Source organism: Henckelia pumila, chromosome 3 (genome assembly GCF_033568475.1).
Source record: "Henckelia pumila isolate YLH828 chromosome 3, ASM3356847v2, whole genome shotgun sequence".
NCBI lineage: Eukaryota > Viridiplantae > Streptophyta > Magnoliopsida > Lamiales > Gesneriaceae > Henckelia > Henckelia pumila.
The window spans coordinates 120,730,362-120,758,345 of record NC_133122.1 but is presented as its reverse complement, the minus strand read 5'-3'; the positions used below and the strand labels follow the sequence as shown (position 1 = coordinate 120,758,345).

Here is a 27,984-nt window from a genome sequence, read left to right as displayed (position 1 = left end):
ATTTTAAAACTTCCGCTGCACCGGGTATCAATTCTGATTGATCTGAACACCGTTTTCCAACAGACACAACCTCCCGAAACTAAAGACGAGCATTGTCCCCAATGCTACTTGACACCACCAAATCTAAAAACACAAAAAGAAACATAAAAAAAAACACTAATCACTCCCATGGTCTGAATCAGAATCCTCCTCATCGAGGTCTTCGGGCAGATCCCGAAGCGGCGGAGCATATTGGAATGGGAAGGGCGGAGGATACGGCGGTGGAACTGGATAAGCTGCAGGGTCCATCCCAGCATTTGCGAGCAGCCCTCGCATCATGGCATTGGTAGATTCATTGTGGGATGCATTCAGCTCCTGACATTTATCCATGTGTTGCACCCATGCAGAAATTTCTCTCAGTGTCTCATTCGTGGTGCGTCGAGCAGGGGGTGGCTTAAGCACATTCCTCGATGATTGACCGGGTCCAGTACGTGCCCTGCCATCAGATGTAAACTCCCTGAGTCGGAACGACTTTTTCGCCCTCAAAATAGTGTCATCCACCTCCTGCGTTGGGTGCAACCATTCTTCGTCATCCCTGGTTGGGACACCAGCTCGCACACAAAGTGCAGAAACAATGGTCGAAAAGAATATCGCAATGTTGGAAGTGCGAATGGACGTGTACAACTCTCGGTTGATAATCCGTCCGACATTGAGCGGCCATTGCTTGTGCAGGGCATACAGCAGCACCGCCCTGCTCATCACCACCTCATTGGTGTGGGATACCGGCATTAATCTGTGAGTCAGAAAAGCATACCACAAGGCCGGTTCCAACCGCAAATATTTTTCTTTAAAAGACACAAATTTCACTGAGTCTTTCCTAACGTTTCCATCATAGAACAGAACATTAGTAATTTCATTATAATCCGGGTTAGCCTTAAATTCTTGAAATTGGCTATCATCCACATCCGGAGATTCCAAAAAATCATTAATAGCGGCAGGAGTGACAGAAACCATATTACCCCGCATGAAAACCATGCTATCTGTACGCTATACGGCATTGGCGTAGAACTCTCGTACCAAGGGGACAATCGCCGCTAGAGGTTGTCGGCAAAATTTGGTCCATCCTCGAGCCACGATGCCAAGGGAGGCGGTGCGTTCTTCGGAGAGATTGAATCCCCTCTCTGCAATTGGATTCCTATTAGATTTGGCCGCCTCATACCTCGCCTTAGCTTCTTTCGAGATGAATTTCCCATCTATGATGTTGGATGGGGTAGCCCTAGAAGTGCCAATATTTTGTTTCTTTGGCGCCATGGTGTACGAAACTTGAAGAATCAATTGATGGACCTGTGAATTGGAGAGAACAAAGAGAAGTATGGAGTGAGAGAGAGAGATGGCGAGAGAGATTAGGGTTAGGAATAGAATTAGAAAGGGAATTGTAAAAGAATGAAAGGGGGATCGGGTTTTATTTTTTTCTGAGTCTGCGCGATGTGCCCGAGCGGTAGAAAACAGCCGCTCGGGCACACCCCTTTTTTTTTAAAACACTGGACAGAAGGGATGCGCCTGGGCGGCAGAAAATAGCCGCTTAGGCGCACCCCATTTTTTTGGAAAAAACATGAAAACAGAAGGGATGCGCCCGGGCGGAGAAAAACAACCGTCCTAGCACATCCAAAAAATATTTTTTTTTAAAAAAAAATAAAAACTAAAACTAAAACGAACAAAAACAAAATTAAATAAAAGAGAAAGTAGAATGTAGTTCTCAATTTAAAGTCGAGAGCTTGACTTTTCTTCCTCCCCAAACTAATCTTGGTCCGTCAATGTGGTGATGACCAGCATGTAATCAATGTCACCCCCCACGTAGTGCTTAAGCCTTTGAGCATTGATCGTAAAAGACTCGTTTCTGGCATCTTTGATCGCAATGGCCCCCGATGGATACACTCTGGTTATTTTATAGGGGCCTGAACACCTAGACTTCAATTTCCCGGGAAATAGCCTCAACCGGGAGTTGAATAGCAAGACAGCATCTCCTTCCTTGAATTCCCGCTGACGAATGCGCCTGTCATGTATTCTCTTGGTTCGTTCCTTGTACGAAACCGCCATATCATAAGCACTGTCGCGGAATTCCTCCAGTTGATTAAGCTCCAACAATCTCTTTTCACCTGCAGCAGTAAATTCAAAGTTTAGGGTCTTAGCAGCCCAATATGCTCTATGTTCTAACTCAACAGGTAAATGGAATGCCTTTCCAAATAACAGTCTATAAGGGAAAGTGCCTATAGGTATTTTAAACGCGGTCCTATAGGCCCATAAGGCATCATCAAGTCGAAGTTCCCAATCTTTTCGATTAGTACTCACACTTTTCTCCAAAATCTGTTTGATTTCTCGATTGGACACTTCCACTTGGCCACTGGTCTGGGGGTGATATGGGGTAGAGAATTTATGCTTGACACCATATTTTTTTAAGAGTTTGTCAAAAAGTTTATTGCAAAAGTGGGTGCCACCATCACTAATGATTGCACGGGGTGTACCAAACCGATTAAAAATATTTTTCTTAAAAAATTTCAGTACAACATGTGCGTCATTTGTCGCATAAGCTTCAGCCTCTACCCATTTTGAAACATAATCGACTACGACCAGAATGTATTTTTTTGTCATAGAAATTGGAAATGGTCCCATGAAGTCGATTCCCCATACATCAAATATCTCACACTCAATGATATTATTTAAAGACATTTCATTTCGGTTTGAGATATTACCTGTCCGTTGACATCTATCACAAGATAATACAAACAAGCGCGCATCCTTAAAGAGATTGGGCCAATAGAACCCACATTCAAGTACCTTTGCTGCTGTTTTGACTGGCCCAGCATGGCCACCTACCTCACGATCATGACAATGACTGAGGATGCTTTGCATTTCTCCTTCCGCCACACATCTCCGGATCATTGAGTCAGCACATATTTTAAACAAAAACGGTTCCTCCAAAAAATAATGCTTGACATCTGATAAAAAAATTTTCTTCTGATGGAAAGACATATTATGTGGGAGTGTGCTAGTGACTAGATAATTTGCAAAATTAGCATACCATGGTGAACTTTCTATGGCAAAAAGTTTTTCATCAGGGAACCAATCATCTATGTCATCTATCTCATTTGTTGCACCATCAACACTGCATTCTAATCTAGATAGATGATCAGCTACTACATTTTCAATACCTTTCTTATCCCTGATCTCTAAATCAAATTCTTGAAAAAGTAAGATCCACCTAATCAGTCTAGGTTTCGCATCTTTCTTTGCCAATAAGTGCTTAATAGCAGAGTGATCTGTGTATACTGTGATTTTTGAGAGTACAAGGTATGAATGAAATTTATCCAGTGCAAATACTACAGCTAACAACTCTTTTTCAGTGGCATAATTTAGTTGAGATTCATTAAGAGTCTTGCTAGCGTAGTAAATAGTTTTGAATACCTTGTCTATTTGTTGGCCAAGCACTGCGCCAACAACAGAGTCACTTGCATCGCACATGACTTCAAATGGAAGATCCCAGTTCGGTGATGTAAGTATTGGTGCAGTCACCAGTCTTTCTCTCAACACTTCAAAGGCCTGCAAACAATTTGAATCAAAGTCAAAAGGGGCATCTTTCATTAGCAAAGAAGAAAGAGGTTTGGAAATTTTTGAAAAATCCTTAATAAACCACCGATAGAAGCCGGCATGGCCCAGGAAACTTCTGACTCCCTTGACTGTCGTAGGTGGAGGCAAATTTCGAATAACGTGCACCTTGGCTTTGTCCACCTCGATCCCCTGCTCAAAAATTCGGTGACCCAATACTATACCTTCTGTCAGCATGAAATGGCACTTCTCCCAGTTCAGTACCAAATTTTTCTCCTTGCATCTCATTAAAAAAGAATTCAAGTTATGCAGACATGCATCAAAAGATTTACCGAAAATAGAGAAATCATCCATGAAAATTTCTAAAATTTTTTCGACCATATCATAAAAAATGGCAGTCATGCACCTCTGAAAAGTAGCAGGAGCGTTACATAACCCGAAAGACATACGTCTATAGGCAAACGTACCATATGGGCAAGTGAAAGTCGTTTTATCCTGGTCTTCAGGTGCAATCGCTATTTGATTGTATACCGAATACCCATCTAAAAAACAGTAAAACTCATACCTAGCCAGTCTCTCTAGCATTTGATCAATGAAGGGGAGGGGAAAATGATCCTTACGGGTTGCGTCATTTAGTTTTCTATAGTCTATGCACACACGCCAACCTGTAACTATCCTAGTGGGTATCAGTTCATTTTTCTCATTTTGTATGACAGTAATTCCCCCCTTCTTTGGTACACACTGCACCGGACTCACCCATGGACTATCAGATATAGGATAAATGATACCTGTATCCAGAAGTTTGATCGTTTCAGCTTTTACAACTTCCTGCATTTTTGAATTCAATCTCATTTGTGGTTGGACCAATGGGTTGATGTTCTCTTCCATTAAAATCTTGTGCATGCATAAGGATGGATTGATTCCTTTGATATCCGCCACTTTCCAGGCAAACACATTTGTGTTTCTTGAGCACCTCCATTAGTCTGGCCTCCATCTCACCTGTCAAAAAGGAAGATATTATAACAGGTAACTTATCATTCTCACCTAAAAACATGTATTTGAGATGGATAGGTAATGGTTTCAATTCCACAGTAGGTGGTTCCTCAAGGCTTGGTTTCTGGAGAACTAAATCCTTCCGGTCACCAAGGTCTTCAAGTCTAAACTTTCCACCTCTTCTCCATGACTGGTTGTCACTCAAATATGCGGTCATCTCTTCAATTCCATCACTGAGAACTTCCACTTGCTCAGAGATAAGTGCAGCTTCTAATGGTTCCTGAAAAGTATCCTGCACATAATCAAATAACAGTGAGTCCACTACATCCAGTTGAAAACATTATTCATTATTCTGAGAAAATTTTAAAACATTAAAAACGTCAAACGAAATTTTATCTTCTCCCACTCTTAACAGCAACTCCCCCTTCTGGACATCTATTAATGCCTTTCCTGTCGCCAGGAAGGGTCTACCCAATATGAGTGGCATGTCCAAATCCTCTTCCATATCTAACACCACGAAGTCCACGGGGAAGATGAATTTGTCCACTTTTACAAGCACGTCCTCGATTATCCCCCGTGGATATTTGATGGACCTTTCTGCCAGTTGTAACGACATTCTGGTGGACTTTGGTTCTCCCAAGCTCAATTTCCTGAACACAGAGTAAGGCATTAGATTTATACTAGCACCCAAATCACATAAAGCTTTATGAAATTGAATATCATTAATCACACAAGGGATAGAGAAACTCCCTGGATCTTTTTGCTTTAATGGGATTTTATTTTGCACCAGTGCTGAGCAATTCTCAGTCAGACTATTCATTGCATGCTCCTCCAGTTTCCTCTTGTAGTAGCCCGTAACCAGTATCAGTAATTAAGGGATTAATCATAATTACTTGGGTAGAGTTCGGAAGCTCCGAAGCTGAGATCGGAAGCTCCGATCAGGATCGGAAGCTCCGAACAGGATCGGAAGCTCCGATCGGTATTACGTCAGGCATGACGTGTGGTTGGATCGGAAGCTCCGATCAGGACCGGAGGCTCCGATCACCCCTATCCGGAGTCAACAAGTGATATTTTGACACGTGGCAGATCAGGATCTTTGGAAGCTCCGATGGCAGGATCGGACGTTCCGATCAAGGATCGGAAGTTCCGATCGTTGTCTATAAATAGAAGGGCGAGACTTCACTTTCATTTGCCAATTCCGAGTTCTCCTTTCCTTTCTAGTCCTTTCGGAGCTGTTCTAGTCTTCTTAGGCTTGGTCCGGAGGTCGGCGAGGCGTTCGGTAGTCGTAGCAGAGTTGTGCCCAAGTTCTGGAGGCATCGACATCAAAGGGCTAACGACGGACGAAGGTATAGCTTTTGCTTCCTATAAATATTTAGGAGTATGCAATAGCTTAGTTAAGGCTTTTAGAGCACTTTAATGATAGTAGTATCATTTGGAAGTGTAGAGCAGACTATAGGCGTGGACCTAGAGTTGGTAGAGCTTGCACTGTATTGAGGTACGAAAGTATTGTTCGAGATATCCTGACTGAGTATGCATGTATTATGTGACTGCATGATTTATATGCCATGATATTATGCTGCATTCATTTGCATCTTGCTGTATCTCTTTCGAGATGTCTGTTAGTAGGGTTGTACCCTATCCTGTTAGTGGATGGACTTCCATCGATTTGGGTCCGGCGTATCCACGGTTATCTCGGTATGGGAGCCACCTCTTGAAGCGACGGCACAGCGTGCTACATACCAGGGCCCGGTCTGTCTCTGTTATCTGATCCTTGACCTCGAGTCTATAGGGAGTTCACTTTGCATGCATGTATACTCATACTCTCGCACTGAGCGTTTTATGCTCACGTCTCGTACTCTGTATTTTCTGGACACCCTATTCCATGGGGCAGATTTGCGATTGGACGAGGAGGGTGGATCCAGGAGGGGCTATTCAGTGGTTGGCCAGCTGGAGCTTCGCTTAGGTTTTATTACTGTTGTTTGGGTTTATACAGCTATTCGATTTGGTTGTATATTATTTGGATAAATTATAGATTCCTTTACTTGGGATTGTATAATGTTTATGGTTTCCGCAGTTTTATTCTGATATCTGTTTTATTAAGTTAATTGCATGCCTAAGTTCTTTTTAGTAGGTGATCCGGGTAAGGGTCACTACATTTATGGTATCAGAGCATGCAAAAGATTTCTTGGGATTTAGTCTCATCTTGAGGTATTTTTGTAGATGTCAAATCATGACGACAAGAGTTCTCATGGCAGTGTTGGTGGGCGTTGGGGAGATGCCGACCGGGAGCCTCGTCGAGAACGGCGTCATGGTCACCATGACGACGAGCGTTTCACTGTGCGTCGATTCTTAGCTATGGGTCCTAAGCCCTTAGTTGGAGGTGAGTCTCCGGAGGATGCGGAGAACTGGTTAGACCGCATGGAGACGACTTTTCAGACTTTCCAATGCACCGATGAGCAGAAGGTAGAGACCCTTGGCTATCTTCTGGATGGGCGTGCGAGCAGGTGGTGGAGGTTTACTTCTGCACCTTTTGTTACGGCGAGAGGAGTGGCCACCTGGGCCGAGTTCCGCACAGCTTTCCAAAAGCGGTATTTTCCTCCTGCACTTCGTCAGTCGAAGGCAGGCGAGCTACTGAGTCTACGACAGGGAGCCATGTCTATCGATGAGTATCAGAAGAGGTTCTTTGATCTGCTATCCTATTGCCCCGAGATTGCTGATAGCTCAGAGATAAAGTATAATCTGTTCCTTCAGGGCCTTAACCCTGAGATCCATGACCGTGTGGCGGTTGGCGACGACATGTCCTACGAGGGTTTGGTGAGCCGTTGTCACCAGGCGGAGGACAGCATTCGGTGAAACAGGTCTTTCCCTCAGTCAAGGCCTGCTAGTTCTTTGGGTCCCCGTGCCCAAACTTTCAAGAAGTCTGGATCTTCTTCTTCCTCTGGTTCTGGAGGTGTTGTCCGTTACGGTAAGAAGGACAAGTGTGATCACTGTGGGAAGAACCATCCATCCGAAAAGTGCCGTAGAGCTTCTGGAGCTTGTTTCCGCTGTGGAGAGACTGGTCATATCCGGAGAGATTGTCCACTGTCTGGGGGAGGCGGTTCTTGAAACGACCCTAACTACTCGCTACTAGACTATAATTAAAATAAAGGAAAAATTACGGATTTTTAAAAAAATTTTGCCATGACCTATTTGTAAAACAAATAAGCCATCAAGACTCAAACATCAATTTAAATAAGGAAAGAAAATTGACTTCAAAACTTAAGTGCGTTAAACATAAACATGCAATCCTAGTAACCACCTCCCGGTTACAGCATAAAGTAAACTAAAGCATTTAAAATTAATTCCAACGATAATCATAAACTTGCAAAAGCGGAAAACGTACTTCAAAACATAAGCTGTAGCACAGGGAATGCACATCCTGGCTATAAATACTACAAGATCTCAAATAATACTTCATTATTACAAATTCGATAACTGTGCGGAAAAACATAAACTAAAAGGAAGCAACGGTCACTGGGCCTTGCACTACCGATGACCTCATCCCAGTAGATCACGCCCCTCCGTCTCCTCCACAAAATCCTCACCTGCAAACATTCAAGCATAGTGAGTCTAAAGACTCAACAAGCATAACTAGGATAATAACAAGGGTTTAAAATACGTGATGCAAAAACTCAACTTAAACTGTAATATGCATGAAACTAGAAAGATATAGAAATCATGCATTAATGAACTCACACTATGATAAACTTTAACTTTCATAACATTCAACTTAGACTCATGCATAACTGAAAGACTGACATCAATGCAAAACGAGTCAACTAAAATTGTGAAACTTTAACTTTTAAACTTTTCTTTACTTTTTCCTCTTAGAAATCCGATCCCTGATTTGTGACCCTCTGTTTCGATCATGATCATGGCTGCAGTGCACTATGCCGGCAAGACGACGAGATTTCTCCCGACGAACTTAACCCCTCTATGGCAAGGAGACCGAGATGCCTCCCGATCCCACATTGCCCCTCTGTGGCAAGGGTAAACAAGATGTCTCTTGCTCCTTGCCTAACCTCTATAACCTCTTGGTGAGTAGACCGAGGCATCCCCCGGCCTAGCAACACCCCTCTTGTCACAAACAGATCACTTCATTCAAAAATATTTGCTTTCTTTTCCCTTTTCATTTATAAAGACTCAACTCATACATTAAATGGCATGCAAACAAGTAAACTACCTTTTTCTTTATTAAACTCAAGAACACGTCAAATGCACACGAATAAGCAATCTTTAAGACATGAGACTCGACTCGAAAATGTGAGTTTAAGGTGGATGAGTGGCTGCCCCTAAGTCCAAAGAAGACAACTTACCCAACAAAAATCCTCAAGCTTGACTTAACTCGAGCAAGTAAACCGAAAAGCCCTTAACTTTGTCATGCCTTATCCAAAACCCGTCCCGCTTGAACCGACACTCAAAAAACACTCCAAATCATCCCAAGGAATAGGTGGTATCATCAAAAGATCAAAAGAGAAAATTTACAAAACACAAAAATCGGACAGCCCCTATTCAAAGGAAAAAAATCTGCACTTGCACCCAATTTTGAAAAATCCATAACTCACTAAATTCTTATCCGAATCGAGCCCATTTTATATCGACGCGACCACAACGTCATGAACTTTACCATGGAATAGCCTAAACCTGCCCAGACCTCAGCCACGACCCTGCCCTGCCCCGTGAACAGTGCTGCCCTGCACACTCACACACCTCCAATTCCAACAATTCAAACACTTAGCCCACTTTCCTCAACTTATCTCCACACCAAACACCCAAACACCTCAAATAACCTCTCTTAGGACTTTTCCCAAACACTTGGGCTACACTCAATCCACACTTTCACAACACATATCAAGAACATCAAGAATTAACCATCAAAACTCCAAAATGTTGAACAATCAATCAAGACCAATGCAAGACCATTAAATACTTCAACATCAAATGAATTTCAGCCCCTACACATGCAACATTTCGAAAATTAGGTCCATATACAATCTGAAATTTCGAATTTTGGCAAGGACACTCAATTAATTCCATGTCAATGCACATATACTCAACATTAATCCACATAAACTCAACTCCCTAACATATTTAGAAAAAATCAGCCCCTAAACATGAAAAATTCGAAACCCTAACCTTCTAACAACATGCATTCTCGAAAATATTGCAAGAAATCATAAGGGTGGGGGTAGATATTGCTTGAATGTGAGCCCAAAGGAGTAGCTACACTTGCCTTTACCAAAAATACCTAGAACTCGAAATCAAGGAGAGGAGAAGAAGGTGGGATTTCAACCAACACACCAAGCTAAGCACCTAGGGGCTTCTCCGGCGGCAGGCGGCGGCGGACGGGTGGCTGGCGGCGGCGAGCGGTCTTCTTCAAGGGAGAGGGGAGGAGGCGGCTTGGGCTAGGGTTTGGGAGTTAGGGTTGTGTCTTGATTTTTTAATTGAAATGTTTTAATGATAGTGTAAATTAAAAGTGTAGTGTATTGTGTGTAGTGTTTTAAAATTTCACTTGTACTAGCAAAAGTACTACTTGTACTATTAAAACTTTATACCTCAAACTTTTTGCTATTTTCAAACTTCTAAATTTAAAATTTCAACTCACTACATTTTGATTGAAATTCCACTAACCCGGATTTAATAAAATCATATTTTATGGAAAATTTAGGAAATAACCCAAGAAAATGATAAAATTGCTTTTTGACCCCTAAAAATTCAAAATTTGCATTTTTGGCCAAAACCCCCCTTTTACCTCTAACTTAAAATCTTAAAATTAAAAATCTTGAAAATAAACCACCGAAGCCCACCGTCGTCGCCTGCCTGGATAAAAATTACTAACTAAACAGTTCAAGGCATTTAATTCAAATAAGTCAAGCAAGGCTAACTTTAACTGAAACTTAAACAATTAACTTCAAGAAATTTAAAATATAAATACTGAAAATAATTTTAGGCATGATTTTCAAATTTTAGAAGTTCTTGGTGCTACAATTCCTCCCTCCCTAATAAGAAATTTCGTCCTCGAAATTAAAACTTACCAAAAAGCTTCGGATAACGAACTTTGATATCTGCTTCTGCTTCCCAAGTGGCCTCTTCATCCGAATGGTTCTGCCATCTCACCTTGATCATTGGAATCGACTTGTTACGGAGTCTTCTCTCCTGTCTATCCAAAATCCGGATGGGCTTCTCCTCATAGGTCAAGTGAGGAGATAGCTGAAGCGGTTCCGAACTAAGCACAAGGGATGGGTTCGAGATGAACTTCCTCAACATCGACACATGGAAGACATTATGGATCTTATCAAGGTTAGGCGGCAAGGCCACTCTATAAGCCAGTACCCCTACCCTATCCAAAATCTCGAAGGGCCCTATGAACCTCGGTGCCAACTTCCCTTTCTTTCCAAACCTCATCACACCCTTCATGGGTGCAATACGGATAAAAACATGATCACCCACCGAGAACTCCAAGTCTCTCCTCCGGTGATCAGCATAGCTCTTCTGCCTACTCTGGGCAGTCCTCATCCTAACATGGATCTTAGCCACTACCTCGGTGGTCAACTGAACAATCTCCGGACCAAAGTCTGATCTCTCACCTATCTTATCCCACAACACTGGAGATCTACACTTCCTCCCATATAGTGCCTCGTAGGGAGCCATGCCAATAGTGGACTGAAAACTGTTATTATACGCGAATTCCACTAGTGGTAGTCTCGACTCCCAACTACCTTGAAAATCAATAGCACAAGCCCTCAAAAGATCCTCCAAAATCTGAATCACCCTCTCTGACTGGCCATCAGTCTGCGGGTGAAAGGCGGTGCTAAAAAGTAGCTTCGTACCCATAGCAGAATGAAGACTCTTCCAAAAAGACGAAGTAAACCGTGGATCTCTATCAGACACTATGGAGACTGGAATACCATGTAGTCTGACTATCTCCCGGATATACAACTCCGCGAACTGAGTCATCGTGAAATTCATCTTCACCGGTAAAAAGTGAGCCGACTTAGTGAGACGGTCTACAATCACCCAAATGGCATTCGAACCTCTCAATGTCTTCGGCAATCCCACGACAAAATCCATGGAGATATTCTCCCACTTCCACTCCGGAATAGGGAGAGGCTTAAGCAAACCGGCGGGTCTCTGATGCTCCGCCTTAACCTGCTGGCATGTCAGGCATTCTGACACGAATCGGGCAATGTCACTTTTCATGCCTGGCCACCAATAAAGCTGCTGAAGATCCCGATACATCTTCGTACTACCAGGGTGGATTGAGTACGGCGATGTATGTGCCTCTGCCATGATAGTAACTCGCAGAGAATCACCTGCGGGAACCCAAAATCTACCTCTGTACCTCACAATCCCATCTACCACAGCATACAAACCGCTGCCTTTCTCCTCATCTCTCTGCCTCCACTTCCTGATCTGCTCATCAACTGACTGCGCTGCACGGATACGATCAAAAAGTGTAGTCTGCACACTAAGGGAAGACAAACGGGGAGATCTACCACTCGCATAAAACTCAAGACCATACCTCTGAATCTCAACCTGCAACGGTCTAGACACTGAGAAGGAGGTAATCACTGCAGTCTTCCTGCTCAAAGCATCTGCAACCACATTAGCTTTACCAGGGTGGTAGCTAATATTGCAGTCATAGTCCTTCACCAACTCTAACCACCTACGCTGCCTCATATTCAACTCCTTCTGGGTGAAGAAGTACTTGAGGCTTTTGTGGTCTGTGAAGATCTGACTCTTCTCTCCGTAAAGATAGTGTCTCCAAATCTTAAGAGCAAACACTACTGCTGCCAACTCTAAGTCATGAGTAGGGTAGTTCTTCTCGTGCTCCTTCAATTGCCTAGAAGCATAGGCAATAACTCTGTCTCGCTGCATCAGAACTGCTCCCAATCCCAATTTGGAAGCATCAGTATACACCACAAAATCACCTTGCCCGGATGGCATGGTCAACACTGGCGCTGTCGTAAGAGCTTCCTTCAAAGTATCAAAGCTCCTTTGACACTCGGCACTCCAAACAAACTTGGCGTTCTTCTTAGTCAACGCTGTCATAGGCACAGCAATGGAGGAAAAACCCTTGATAAATTTTCGGTAATAACCGGCTAATCCAAGAAAACTGCGAATCTTAGACGCGCTCCTCGGTATAGACCACTCCTTCACTGCTTGAACCTTTGAAGGGTCTACTTCCACACCGCTCTTAGAAATAATATGACCCAAGAAAGCAACTTTCTCCAACCAGAATTCACACTTATCAAACTTGGCCAACAACTTGTGCTCTCGAAGCACCTCAAGAACGGTCCTCAAATGCTGTTCATGCTCCACTCTATCCTTCGAATAAATGAGGATGTCATCGATGAAAACAATGACAAAGCGGTCCAAGTAAGGCTGAAACATGCGGTTCATAAGATCCATGAAAACCGCGGGCGCGTTCGTCATCCCAAACGGCATCACAAGGAACTCGTAATGACCGTAACGAGTCCTAAAAGCTGTCTTCGCCACATCTGACTCCTTCACCTTCAACTGGTGATAACCTGAACGAAGATCAATCTTCGAAAAGACGGATGCACCTTGCAATTGATCGAAGAGGTCCTCGATCCTAGGTAATGGGTACTTGTTCTTCACCGTCACTCCGTTCAAACCTCGGTAGTCTATGCACAATCTTAGACTACCGTCCTTCTTCTTAACGAAGAGAACTGGTGCGCCCCATGGGGAGAAACTAGGGCGTATGAATCCCTTGTCAAGCAACTCTTGAATCTGCTCTTTTAACTCCTTCATTTCGGTAGGAGCCAATCTGTACGGTGCCTTGGAGATAGGCACAGTACCGGGAATCAAATCTATAGAGAACTCCACTTCTCTATCGGGCGGAATTCCCACAACATCGCTAGGGAACACATCCTCAAACTCCCTGACGATAGCCACATCAGAAATAACTGGTCGCTCTGGCAGCTCTGTCAAAGATAAACTGGCTAGAAATGACTCGCACCCACTAAGTACAAGCCTCTGAGCTTGCAAAGTAGAAATGACTCGAGTCTTCCTCAAGCTCTTAGCAGCCTCAAACCAAAACGGTTCCTCGCCCTCAGGCCTGACTAGTACTGACCTCTGCTGAAAATCTATCATCACCGCATTCTTCGTCATCCAATCCATCCCAAGAATCAGGTCAAACTCTGGCAAAGGTAGCACTATGAGGTCTGCTACCACTGACTGACCCTGCAAAAGCAATACAAGGTCTCTCACCAAGCTCCTGGTGGATAGCTCTTCCCCTGAGGGGATAGTAACTGAGAATCCAACCTCCAATTCCTCGCTCTGAATGCCCCTCTCAAGGGCAAAAGGCTCCGATATAAAGGAATGGGTAGCCCCTGAGTTTAATAAGGCCCCCGTGGCTACGCCTGCCACAACAATCCTACCTGCATAGCAGTAGTTACAACGACGAAAGGTTGAAGTTAAAACCACGAGTTCTACTTAGGCTCATTCTAATTCAACAATTCCCAAACAAGATACTATTCATGCTAAACAGTCAAAGGTCCTAGGGCATGCAACAAGTTACTAGACTAAAACCTCAAACAAGCAAAGATTTAGAGTCGCATGCATCAACAAATCTTTAACTTCTCTAACCCAAAAGTTAAGATATTACCTGTGAGAAGAGTAGTGTCTGGGTCGGCCTGCTCGGCCTCCATCACGAACACTCTGCCCTGCACGGGCCTCCTCAGCTCTGGACAATGGGTAGACATATGTCCTGGCTTCTTGCACTTGAAGCAAACTCCAGCATCCTTCAAACACTTCCCAAAATGCGGACGATGGCAAAACTGACAAATAGGCTTCTCCCCAGCCTTGGGAGGAACCTGTCTCTGGGCCTGACGCCCCTGCGGTGCCTGCTGTCCCTGCTGTCTCGGGGGCCCATGATACGGCTTCTTGCCGTGCTGCTGCTGCTGAGAGTGGCCCTGATGAGGGAAGGGCCTCTTGCCATGCGCCTCCGCGCTAATATCTCTCAGCGTCTGCTCGGACCTCAAGGCACGCCTCAGTGCTGAAGCATAATCAGATGGCTCAGCCATCAGCACATCCCTACGGATGGTAGGTCGAAGCCCTACAAGAAAGTGCTCCAGCTTCTCTTTCTCATCATCTCCAATCAACGGCACGAAATGGCAGCCTCTCTCAAACTTCACCACGAACTGGGCTACCGACAGATCACCCTGCCTCAAGCTCATAAACTCCGTCTTCAAACGGGCTCTCACATCAGCAGTAAAGTACTTCTCAAAGAACAACTTCTTGAACTCAGCCCAAGGTAGAGTAGCTGGGTTCACAATCTTCTCCATACCCTCCCACCAGAGGGCGGCATCATCCTGGAGGAGAAACACAGCACATCTCACTCTATCTGGATCTCCCATCTGCATATAGCGAAAGATCACCTCAAGGGAGCGGATCCAACCCTCCGCTATCAACGGATCAGTGGTGCCAGCGAAGTCCTTCGGGTTCATCTTCCGAAACTGCTCATAAGTAGTCTCCGATCTAGCAACAGGAGCATCCACATGACGCTCGAGGATACGGGCCAATCCTGCTAGCACCTGCCCTCCTATATCCACCTGCGGCGCCGGTGGAGGCGGTGGAGGCGTAACTGCACGCGGATCATGACGACGAGCCATCTAAACGCATTGAGAAAATCCAACATTCAAATTTCATGCCTTAGAAAAAAAATATTTTTACTTCAAATTTAAACTTCTCAATAACTCAAGAAACTAATACATCAAAACTTAAACAGATAGAGACATTAAACTTAAATCTTACAGACTTTGAGGCGAGATCCCCTGAGTTTCAGCAACCGGCAGTAGGCTCAGCCCAAACCAAGACCGTGCTCTGATACCAACTGAAACGACCCTAACTACTTGCTACTAGACTATAATTAAAATAAAGGAAAAATTACGGATTTTTAAAAAAATTTTGCCATGACCTATTTGTAAAACAAATAAGCCATCAAGACTCAAACAGCAATTTAAATAAGGAAAGAAAATTGACTTCAAAACTTAAGTGCGTTAAACATAAACATGCAATCCTAGTAACCACCTCCCGGTTACAGCATAAAGTAAACTAAAGCATTTAAAATTAATTCCAACGATAATCATAAACTTGCAAAAGCGGAAAACGTACTTCAAAACATAAGCTGTAGCACAGGGAATGCACATCCTGGCTATAAATACTACAAGATCTCAAATAATACTTCATTATTACAAATTCGATAACTGTGCGGAAAAACATAAACTAAAAGGAAGCAACGGTCACTGGGCCTTGCACTACCGATGGCCTCATCCCAGTAGATCACGCCCCTCCGTCTCCTCCACAAAATCCTCACCTGCAAACATTCAAGCATAGTGAGTCTAAAGACTCAACAAGCATAACTAGGATAATAACAAGGGTTTAAAATACGTGATGCAAAAACTCAACTTAAACTGTAATATGCATGAAACTAGAAAGATATAGAAATCATGCATTAATGAACTCACACTATGATAAACTTTAACTTTCATAACATTCAACTTAGACTCATGCATAACTGAAAGACTGACATCAATGCAAAACGAGTCAACTAAAATTGTGAAACTTTAACTTTTAAACTTTTCTTTACTTTTTCCTCTTAGAAATCCGATCCCTGATTTGTGACCCTCTGTTTCGATCATGATCATGGCTGCAGTGCACTATGCCGGCAAGACGACGAGATTTCTCCCGACGAACTTAACCCCTCTATGGCAAGGAGACCGAGATGCCTCCCGATCCCACATTGCCCCTCTGTGGCAAGGGTAAACAAGATGTCTCTTGCTCCTTGCCTAACCTCTATAACCTCTTGGTGAGTAGACCGAGGCATCCCCCGGCCTAGCAACACCCCTCTTGTCACAAACAGATCACTTCATTCAAAAATATTTGCTTTCTTTTCCCTTTTCATTTATAAAGACTCAACTCATACATTAAATGGCATGCAAACAAGTAAACTACCTTTTTCTTTATTAAACTCAAGAACACGTCAAATGCACACGAATAAGCAATCTTTAAGACATGAGACTCGACTCGAAAATGTGAGTTTAAGGTGGATGAGTGGCTGCCCCTAAGTCCAAAGAAGACAACTTACCCAACAAAAATCCTCAAGCTTGACTTAACTCGAGCAAGTAAACCGAAAAGCCCTTAACTTTGTCATGCCTTATCCAAAACCCGTCCCGCTTGAACCGACACTCAACAAACACTCCAAATCATCCCAAGGAATAGGTGGTATCATCAAAAGATCAAAAGAGCAAATTTACAAAACACAAAAATCGGACAGCCCCTATTCAAAGGAAAAAAATCTGCACTTGCACCCAATTTTGAAAAATCCATAACTCACTCAATTCTTATCCGAATCGAGCCCATTTTATATCGACGCGACCACAACGTCATGAACTTTACCATGGAATAGCCTAAACCTGCCCAGACCTCAGCCACGACCCTGCCCTGCCCCGTGAACAGTGCTGCCCTGCACACTCACACACCTCCAATTCCAACAATTCAAACACTTAGCCCACTTTCCTCAACTTATCTCCACACCAAACACCCAAACACCTCAAATAACCTCTCTTAGGACTTTTCCCAAACACTTGGGCTACACTCAATCCACACTTTCACAACACATATCAAGAACATCAAGAATTAACCATCAAAACTCCAAAATGTTGAACAATCAATCAAGACCAATGCAAGACCATTAAATACTTCAACATCAAATAAATTTCAGCCCCTACACATGCAACATTTCGAAAATTAGGTCCATATACAATCTGAAATTTCGAATTTTGGCAAGGACACTCAATTATGTTGGAAAACGCGGCTCTCAGATCAATCACGATTGATACCCGGTGCAGCGGAAGTTTAAAAATTTTATTATGGAACAATTTCATAGTGTAGGTATCAACCGTTTAACGATTAAATTATTTGTGTATTTAAAATTAAATAACTATTATTAAATTTTACCTTCAATCTCGAAGCGAGATTATTGGACACCACACAGATTTCTCTGCGCTTCTTGTATCTCCCTGGAACTGATGAACAAGCTTTCCTTCAATCAGGTCCACGAATGGAGGTTTAATCCCTCTGATAGATTGCACTAGAAAATCTATCAGAAGTTTTCTACGAAGAGAATAAACGAATTTGATTCGCTATTCCAGACTGCAATTCAAAATCACAGACCGGAATTTCTCACGCAGAGAAGGGAAGGGGGGCGGTCGATTTGAGAGAGAGGAGGCTAGGGTTTTCGAAAAACCTGTCTCAAATTATGACCTGTTGTGTTTAATTTTTGTACTGCAATAACTTATTTATAATGCAGGCCACTAACACCTTAGGGCCCATTAGTCATAAGTTGAGGCCCGACAAGCAAAGCCCGCATGTTCAGAAATTAATATAAAATTCATCGTGACTCCGATTGATGAACCGATTTCACCAATGTGCACAGAAATCATTTCTGCACATTTTAAAGTCAAGATAAATTTTCCTGAATCCGAATTCAGTGATTTCCAAAAATATACATCCCTATGTCATTTTAGAAAATCCTACTCCCTTACTCTTATCTAAGAAGTCCAACTTCTTTATTCATTAAATTTAACTCTTTAAATTTAACTATCTCAACGGGGATTAAAACTCCATTACACTGTGTGACCCTCAATGGTTCAGGGATACAGCTAGCCGTGGGCTCACAACTCCTTGTGACTCGGAACAACGATTTCCGACTTGCCCAACGAATCATGGTAAAGCGCCTAGCAACATCGCCCCATGATTCCCTAGGTATCACTGATAGTGCCTACAAGAACCAGTAGATTTTGGTTAGCGTACAGTACGGTCCCTTCATCCATATATCCCGATCGAATCAACAACCATTGGTATATCGAGAGTCGCTCAAGATTCGATAACTATGCAATACATCTTGAAGATCAAATTAGTGACATCGCATGTGCTACTAAGAAACCATTTCTTAAATCACATCAAGTACTCTGGCCAGAGATTCGTCACACTAATATCTCCTCAGATCGCATAGGATATCCACACTCGCAAGTATGTGGTGAATCCTTGACAACAATGCATCGACTCCTATATGTGTTGTAACTGTACCCAATCCCGACACCTGATGACCCCCATAGAGTCGGTAAACGAGTCAAAGCACAGTACTAGCATATAGAGTCTCCATGATGTTTCAAGTAGTAAGGACTAATGGTGTACAACCAAAACCGCGGACTTTATCCACTCGATAAGTGATAACCACTTGGAAAGTCCGGATAGGGTAGTTCGATTATTCATCCTATGAATATCCATTTGCATGCTTCGAACATCTCCATGTTCCCTACCAATGAAACGTGGTACTCCGCATCGCAAATGCTAGTCTCAAACTCGAGCGATCCTTATCCTTATTCTCGGACGGCTCAATCGACTAGGAACAGTTTAGAATATACAGTGACTATAAGATGTATTTCATGATAGACATCCCCATGTTCTACCACATCTTACATACACTATAGTATATTCAAGGTCTTTATCAAAACAACAATAGTATATCACAATATAACATTATGAAGAAAGATAAAGTCATTGCCATTAATAAAAGTGTAAATTATATTAAACAAAAGATCGTTTGTACAAAGAGTCATCAAAGCCCATAGCCACAAGTTGGCTCACTGGGCACCCACTCTTTCAAATTAATTCCATGTCAATGCACATATACTCAACATTAATCCACATAAACTCAACTCCCTAACATATTTAGAAAAAATCAGCCCCTAAACATGAAAAATTCGAAACCCTAACCTTCTAACAACATGCATTCTCGAAAATATTGCAAGAAATCATAAGGGTGGGGGTAGATATTGCTTGAATGTGAGCCCAAAGGAGTAGCTACACTTGCCTTTACCAAAAATACCTAGAACTCGAAATCAAGGAGAGGAGAAGAAGGTGGGATTTCAACCAACACACCAAGCTAAGCACCTAGGGGCTTCTCCGGTGGCTGGGAACGGCGGCAGGCGGCGGCGGACGGGTGGCTGGCGGCGGCGAGCGGTCTTCTTCAAGGGAGAGGGGAGGAGGCGGCTTGGGCTAGGGTTTGGGAGTTAGGGTTGTGTCTTGATTTTTTAATTGAAATGTTTTAATGATAGTGTAAATTAAAAGTGTAGTGTATTGTGTGTAGTGTTTTAAAATTTCACTTGTACTAGCAAAAGTACTACTTGTACTATTAAAACTTTATACCTCAAACTTTTTGCTATTTTCAAACTTCTAAATTTAAAATTTCAACTCACTACATTTTGATTGAAATTCCACTAACCCGGATTTAATAAAATCATATTTTATGGAAAATTTAGGAAATAACCCAAGAAAATGATAAAATTGCTTTTTGACCCCTAAAAATTCAAAATTTGCATTTTTGTCCAAAACCCCCCTTTTACCTCTAACATAAAATCTTAAAATTAAAAATCTTGAAAATAAACCACCGAAGCCCACCGTCGTCGCCTGCCTGGATAAAAATTACTAACTAAACAGTTCAAGGCATTTAATTCAAATAAGTCAAGCAAGGCTAACTTTAACTGAAACTTAAACAATTAACTTCAAGAAATTTAAAATATAAATACTGAAAATAATTTTAGGCATGATTTTCAAATTTTAGAAGTTCTTGGTGCTACGGTTCTGGATCTGGTTCAGGATCGGGTTCTCAGGCCACCGTACAGCAGAGGTCACAGGGACAGTCTGCTGGGAGTTCTCATTTGAGGCCACGAGCTTCTGGCCAAGTGTTTGCCCTGAGACATGATCAGGCAGTGGAGGAGAATGAGAAAGTCATCGCAGGTACATTTCTGCTTTATGGTATACCTGCTCTTGTACTTATTGACACTGGTGCATCTCATTCCTTCATTTCTGCATGTTTTGTTAAAAGGCATAAGTTACCATGCATTGCACTAGACGTAGTGATGTCTGTTTCTACTCCGACGGGCCAATCTGCTTTGGCTAAGCGTCTAGTGATGGGTTGCCCTTTAGAGTTCGAAGGGAACATTCTGTTAGCGAATCTCATGGTCCTGGCGATGGACGACTTTGATTGCATTCTGGGAATAGATATGTTGACTACCTATCGAGCTTCAGTGGACTGCTATCAGAGATTAGTACGCTTTCATCCGGAAGGGAGTGAGAGTTGGTTTTTCTATGGTGAGGGAGCGCGACCCCCGATGCCTTTGGTATCAGGTTTGAGAGCCTGTCGAGCTCTAGAGTCTGGCGGGGAAGGCTACCTTATCTATGCAGTTGATTTGTCCGCTGAAAGTATTGGGTTAGAGAGCATTCCTGTTGTGGATGAATTTCCAGATGTGTTTCCTGATGAGATTCCGGGTTTTTCTCCTGCTAGGGAAGTCGAGTTTGGCATAGAGTTGATGCCGGGTACTTCGCCTATTTCTAGAGCACCGTATCGTCTAGCTCCGTCAAAGATGCGTGAGTTAAAGAATCAGCTACAGGATCCTTTTCGACAAGGGGTACATTCGTCCTAGTGTGTCTCCTTGGGGAGCTCCTGTTCTCTTCGTGAAGAAGAAGGATGGGTCGATGCGGCTGTGCATTGACTATCGGCAGCTGAATCGAGTCACTGTGAAGAACAAGTATCCGTTGCCTCGTATTGATGACTTGTTCGATCAGCTGCAGGGCACGTCAGTTTACTCCAAGATTGACTTGAGATCTGGGTATCATCAGTTGAGAGTTCGTGATCAGGACGTAGCCAAGACTGTATTCCGTACTCGCTATGGGCATTACGAGTTTCTAGTGATGCCATTTGGTTTGACTAATGCGCCGGCTATATTCATGGATTTGATGAACCGTGTCTTCAGGGAGTATTTGGACAAGTTTGTCGTGGTCTTCATCGACGACATCTTGGTGTATTTGCGTAATACGGAAGAGCATGTTTCTCACTTGCGGTTAGTACTACAGACTCTTCGAGATGAGCAGTTGTACGCCAAGCTGAGCAAGTGTGAGTTATGGATGGATAGAGTGGTTTTTCTTGGCCATATCATATCCAGGGAGGGGATTTCTGTTGATCCAAGCAAGATTGAAGCGGTACTTAATTGGTCGCGTCCGACGACAGTGGCTGAGATCCGTAGTTTTCTGGGTCTAGCAGGGTATTATCGTCGCTTCATTCTGAACTTCTCTCAGTTAGCTCGACCGTTAACGCAACTTACCCGCAAGGGTGTGGATTTTGAGTGGTCCTCCGAGTGTGAGGAGAATTTCCGTGAGCTTTGACGGCGGTTAATTTCTGCGCCGGTGTTGGCATTACTGTCAGGATATGGAGGGTATGTAGTTTACACGGATGCTTCTCTTCAGGGGTTAGGTTGTGTCCTGACTCAGAATGGGCATGTGATCGCATACTCTTCTAGACAGCTGAAGCTTCACGAGGACAACTACCCAGTCCATGATTTGGAGTTAGCAGCCATTGTGTTCGCTTTGAAGATCTAGCGTCATTATCTGTATGGCGAGAAATTTGAGATCTTCACCGACCATAAGAGTCTCAAGTATTTGGTAACTCAGGCAGAGTTGAACATGAGGCAGAGACGTTGGATGGACTTGCTTAAGGATTATGATTGCGAGATTAAGTACCATCCGGGAGCTGCTAATCTTACCGCTGATGCTTTGAGTCGCAAGGTGCGACTATCCGCACTTCAGGCTTGTTCGATGTCTAGTGCGATTAGTGACTGTCGCACTTCAGGTTATACCTTCAAGCATAAGAAAGGTATGCAGAGTATCCAGATGTTTGCGATATTATCTGAGCCAGCCTTGTATTCGCGGATCCGAGATGCTCAGATGTCTGATTCGAAGACCCAGCGTTTAGCTCGTCTAGCTAACGAGGGTAGCTCGTCTGGATTTCACTATCAGTCAGATGGCTTTCTGTGTTTGTCTGGTAGGCTTGTGATTCCACAGGATGAAGAGTTGCGAGAGGAGATTTTATCTCAGGCACATCGCACTAAGTTGAGTATTCATCCTGGGAGCAACAAGATGTACAAGGATCTACGTACTCGTTTCTGGTGGAAGGGAATGAAACGCAGTGTTTATCAGTATGTTTCGAGATGTTTGGTGTGTCAACAGGTCAAGGCAGAGCACCGACGACCTGGAGGATTGCTTCACAGTCTGCCTATTCCGGAATGGAAATGGGAGTTTGTCACTATGGACTTTGTGACCCATTTGCCGGTATCCCCGAGGAACTGTGATGCTATCTGGGTTGTGGTGGACCGACTCACCAAGTCAGCGCATTTCATTGCCTATAGCCGAGAGTACTCTGTGGATCGCATGGCACGGATGTACATTCAGGAGATCGTCCGACTTCATGGAGTGCCTGTGAGCATTGTCAGCGATCGGGACCCCAGGTTTACTTCTAGATTTTGGGGGAGTGTTCAGCGTGCGATGGGTACTACTCTCAGTTTGAGTACAGCCTATCATCCGGAGACTGATGGTCAGTCAGAGCGCACTATCTGTACCCTAGAGGATATGCTTAGAGCGTTCGTCATGGATTTTGGTTCAGCCTGGCAGGATCAATTGCCGTTGATCGAGTTCGCTTACAACAACAGCTATCATACTAGTATTGGGATGGCACCTTTTGAGGCATTTTATGGGCGACGTTGTCGTACTCCACTCTTCTGGGAAGAAGTGGGGGAGAGACAGGCTGAGGGACCGGAGTTTATCCAACAGGCGATAGACATTGTTGATCAGATCAAGAAACGGATTAAGACTGCACAGGATCGTCAGGCCAGCTATGCTAATATCAAGCGTAGGCCCTTGCAGTTCGAGGTCGGGGAGAAAGTGTTTCTGAGAGTGTCACCTTTCCTCAAGATTCTCAGATTTGGCCTTAAAGGCAAGTTGTCTCCCAGATTTATCGGCCCGTTTGAGATCTTGGAGAGCATTGGCGATTTGGCTTATCGACTAGCTTTGCCACCGCATCTGTCCAGTATTCACGACGTGTTCCACGTATCTCTGTTACGACGGTATGTGGCAGATGAATCTCATATTCTGCAACGGTCTGAGGTTCAGGTAGACAAGGATTTGACTTATGTTGAGAAACCTCTTCGTATCCTGGATTATAAGGATAAGGTTTTATGGAACAAAGTCATTCCTTTGGTTTTAGTTTAGTGGCAGCGCCGAGGCACTGAGGAAGCTACGTGGGAGCTTGAAGATAGGATGCGTAAAGACCATCCTGAGTTGTTTTGATTTCATTCTTTAAGTTTTATTCAGTTGCAAACTCTGTAAACGTTTGATTTGAATAAAGAATGTTTCTGATTTCTGTATTTGCATTCGGTACTTAAGATCTGATTTTGAGGACGAAATATCTTAAGTGGGGGAGAATGTAGTAGCCCGTAACCAGTATCAGTAATTAAGGGATTAATCATAATTACTTGGGTAGAGTTCGGAAGCTCCGAAGGTGAGATCGGAAGCTCCGATCAGGATCGGAAGCTCCGAACAGGATCGGAAGCTCCGATCGGTATTACGTCAGGCATGACGTGTGGTTGGATCGGAAGCTCCGATCAGGACCGGAGGCTCCGATCACCCCTATCCGGAGTCAACAAGTGATATTTTGACACGTGGCAGATCAGGATCTTTGAAAGCTCCGATGGCAGGATCGGACGTTCCGATCGGGGTTCGGACGTTCCGATCAAGGATCGGAAGTTCCGATCGTTGTCTATAAATATAATGGCGAGACTTCACTTTCATTTGCCAATTCCGAGTTCTCCTTTCCTTTCTAGTCCTTTCGGAGCTGTTCTAGTCTTCTTAGGCTTGGTCCGGAGGTCGGCGAGGCGTTCGGTAGTCGTAGCGGAGTTGTGCCCAAGTTCTGGAGGCATCGACATCAAAGGGCTAACGACGGACGAAGGTATAGCTTTTGCTTCCTATAAATATTTAGGAGTATGTAATAGCTTAGTTAAGGCTTTTAGAGCACTTTAATGATAGTAGTATCATTTGGCAGTGTAGAGCAGACTATAGGCGTGGACCTAGAGTTGGTAGAGCTTGCACTGTATTGAGGTACGAAAGTACTGTTCGAGATATCCTGACTGAGTATGCATGTATTATGTGACTGCATGATTTATATGCCATGATATTATGCTGCATTCATTTGCATCTTGCTGTATCTCTTTCGAGATGTCTGTTAGTAGGGTTGTACCCTATCCTGTTAGTGCATGGACTTCCATCGATTTGGGTCTGGCGTATCCACGGTTATCTCGGTATGGGAGACACCTCTTGAAGCGACGGCACAACGTGCTACATACCAGGGCCCGGTCTGTCTCTGTTATCTGATCCTTGACCTCGAGTCTATAGGGAGTTCAATTTGCATGCATGTATACTCATACTCTCGCACTGAGCGTTTTATGCTCACGTCTCGTACTCTGTATTTTCTGGACATCTTATTCCATGGGACAGGTTTGCGATTGGACGAGGAGGGTGGATCCAGGAGGGGCTAGTCAGTGGTTGGCCAGCTGGAGCTTCGCTTAGGTTTTATTACTGTTGTTTGGGTTTATAAAGCTATTCGATTTGGTTGTATATTATTTGGATAAATTACAGATTCCTTTACTTGGGATTGTATAATGTTTATGGTTTCCGCAGTTTTATTCTGATATCTGTTTTATTAAGTTAATTGCATGCCTAAGTTCTGTTTAGTAGGTGATCCGGGTAAGGGTCACTACACCTCTTGTTGGAGAGGATCTCTTTCAAGAACTTTGCATAACTTGGCATTTGCATTAGTGCATCGGCAAAGGGAATATTAATATTCAATTTCTTGAATACTTCTAGGAATTTTCCAAACTGAGAATCTAGTTTTGCCTTCTTCAGGGCTGCAGGAAAAGGTGGTGGCACAACAATTTTTTCTTGTGAAGTGGGTGAAAGTGTTGGGATAGATGGCTTACCTGCAATTCTTGTTGATGTAGCCAATTCTAGCTCTTTCTCGACCTGTGGTGCCGGCTCTACTGTCTTCCCACTCCTCAGTTCGATTGCTTTTACCTGCTCCTTCGGATTCTTCTCCGTGTCACTCGGCAAGGTACCCTGATCTCTGCTGGATATTGTTTTGGCCAATTGCCCTATCTGATTCTCTAGATTCTTTATCGAAGCATCTTGATTCTGCATCCGGGTTTCAGTAGATGATATGAATTGCTGCATCATCTGCTCTAAACTCGATTTCCCTTCTTGAGGCTGTCTGCCGTAGTTCTGATTCCCATATGGCTTATTGTTCTGTCCACTCCACTAGAAATTTGGATGTTGTCTCCACCCTGGATTATAGGAGTTCGAGAATGGGTCATTCCTTGGGGAAATTTTGATTCCCCATGTGACTTGCCATAACTCCCTCTGGTTGAGAAAATGTTTGACAGTCTTTCGTAAAATGTTTTGCACCACATTTTTCACACCGTACTTCTTGAACTCGCATCACAGAGTTTCCTATACTCAGTTCCTCAATTCTCTTGTTCATGACTTCAAGTTTAGCAGCCACTGATGTGAATGCATCAACCTGATGAATCCCATTAGATTTTCGGGCTGCACTCCTTTTAGATAAAGGGTGATAGCTACTAGATGCCATTTCCTCAATTAATTCATAACCATCCTCTGACGATTTTCGCAGTAAATTTCCAACTGCAGCTGCATCTAACATGGTACGATTAAAATGAGAAAGACCATAATAAAAAGTTTATACCACAAGACCATCTGGTAATTGGTGGTGTGGACATCTCCTTAGTAGATCTTTGTAGCGCTCCCATGCTTCATAGAATGTTTCCTGTTCTCCTTGGGAAAAAGTTGTAATGTCAGTTCTTAGTTTCATTTACTTAGATGGTGGAAAGTATTTGGTGAGGAAAGATTTCGCCAGATCATCCCAAGTCATGATGGAACCTGCAGGTAAATTTGTCAGCCATGCTTTCGCCTTATCTCGTAGTGAAAAAGGGAATAAACGCAAACGAATAGCGTCATCAGAAACTCCCTGTATCTTGAATGTATCACAAATTTCCAGAAAATTTGTGAGGTGCACATAGGGTTCATCAATGACAGTCCCGCCAAATTGAAGTGTGTTCTGAATCATTTGAAGAATAGCAGGTTTTATCTCAAAGTGATTTGCCGCTACAGTTGGCCTGATGATGCTTGGTCTAGAACTTTCGATGTTTGGTAAGGCGAGATCCATCATGGATCTGTAAACTGGTTGTTCTTGTTCTTGTTCTTCTTCCATTTCTTCTTGTTTTTGCCTTCTTCTTCTTCTGTGAAAAGTTCTCTCGATTTCTGGATCAAAAGGCACTAATTCTTTAGATGAGTGTCGCATGCATTGCAAGAGAATCTTGATGTTCATAGATGGACAAGAGTGATTAAAATTGTAATAGAGAAAAACCAAATAAAACAAATTAAAATCTCAATAGTCCCCGACAACGGCACCAAAAACTTGATCGACGGAATACTAACACTTAAATTTGCTCTAAAAATCTCTCAATTCCAGTCGAAATAATCGCAAGTGCACGATTCAAGTTATAATAAGATGTACTGAGTACGAGTATCGTCCTCAGGGACCAAACGATAATAATTTGTTTCTTTGATTTTTAACTACACAAAGTATCGAAAATTTGATTTTGGATTCTATCTAACATTTAACACTAAGAACTCAATGTAAATAATTGTAAATTTCACAATCACGAAACCAATTTGCACCACTAAAAGAAATAACAATTTGAAAGTATTTTGTTGGAATTTCAGTTCACCTTCCCCCTAATTAAACTGGACGATTGGAACTTAATTAATGCGCATAATTTTGACAGAAATCCCTGTAACATTGACACACTCTCTCTCGGTTATGCCAAACTAATCAAATCAGTGAAACAATTAAATCTCTCTAATTATTTATCACGACCGATTGCTTTGCGTTCTATGAATTCTACAGCTTTCAACCTGGTGGTCTATGGCTATCAACATGTACTAAATACCATATCTCTATGCATATTTTAAGTCCAGGGATTCTATCATTTGTCCTAATTATGAACCTATCTCTCGATAGCAATTCACAATTTACGAATCTATGTTAAGGGTAGCTAATCATCAACATAGAGAAAAACACATGACAAAATCAATTATAACATAAATCAAATCTGAATACGTCCGGTGATTAATCACACTACAGTGTTTCGGGGTTCGGATCCCCTTGATTCGAACAAAATCTAAGTTTAGCTACTGAACGTCATTACAAAATTCAATCTAAAAACAATGCTTAACATAAAAATTCAGAAAATATGAAGAGAAAAACTCCCAACGGAGATGAAAGATCTTCAATATTCAGAGCCGCCTCCTCCTGTCTCTGTGCGTGTGTCCCACCCTCAAAACTATTTAATAACATCCTATTTATATGGCCCAAGAGTC

At 43.0% G+C, this 27,984-nt stretch overlaps 1 protein-coding gene and 1 non-coding gene across 2 annotated transcripts; one reads left to right on the top strand and one right to left on the bottom strand.

Moving 5' to 3' along the window:
- Positions 1 to 1,026: 1,026 nt before the first annotated feature.
- LOC140889399 (uncharacterized) lies at positions 1,027 to 26,245 on the bottom strand. Its single transcript, XM_073297112.1, has 8 exons — positions 25,934 to 26,245; positions 25,292 to 25,830; positions 4,982 to 5,225; positions 4,556 to 4,867; positions 4,339 to 4,410; positions 3,059 to 3,858; positions 1,807 to 2,479; positions 1,027 to 1,323 (listed from the first exon to the last, which is right to left on the bottom strand). Exons 1-8 carry the CDS (start codon positions 26,243 to 26,245, stop codon positions 1,027 to 1,029), a joined length of 3,249 nt encoding a protein of 1,082 aa, XP_073153213.1.
- A 58-nt stretch (positions 26,246 to 26,303) lies between these two features.
- Positions 26,304 to 26,410, top strand: LOC140893943 (small nucleolar RNA R71). Its single transcript, XR_012153501.1, has one exon. It is a non-coding gene; the product is annotated as a small nucleolar RNA R71 (small nucleolar RNA).
- Positions 26,411 to 27,984: the final 1,574 nt, after the last annotated feature.

What these genes read in the sequence shown, in the direction of transcription:
- LOC140889399 (XM_073297112.1), bottom strand. Translation starts at nt 26,245, where the DNA reads ATGTTAGATGCAGCTGCAGTTGGAAATTTACTGCGAAAATCGTCAGAG. An exon ending in GAGATCCTCTCCAACAAGAG is followed by an intron (nt 5,226 to 25,291) that starts GTGTAGTGACCC and finishes CTCTGTGTTCAG; the next exon opens with GAAATTGAGCTTGGGAGAAC. An exon ending in GCCATAGAAAGTTCACCATG is followed by an intron (nt 2,480 to 3,058) that starts GTATGCTAATTT and finishes TGCAATCATTAG; the next exon opens with TGATGGTGGCACCCACTTTT.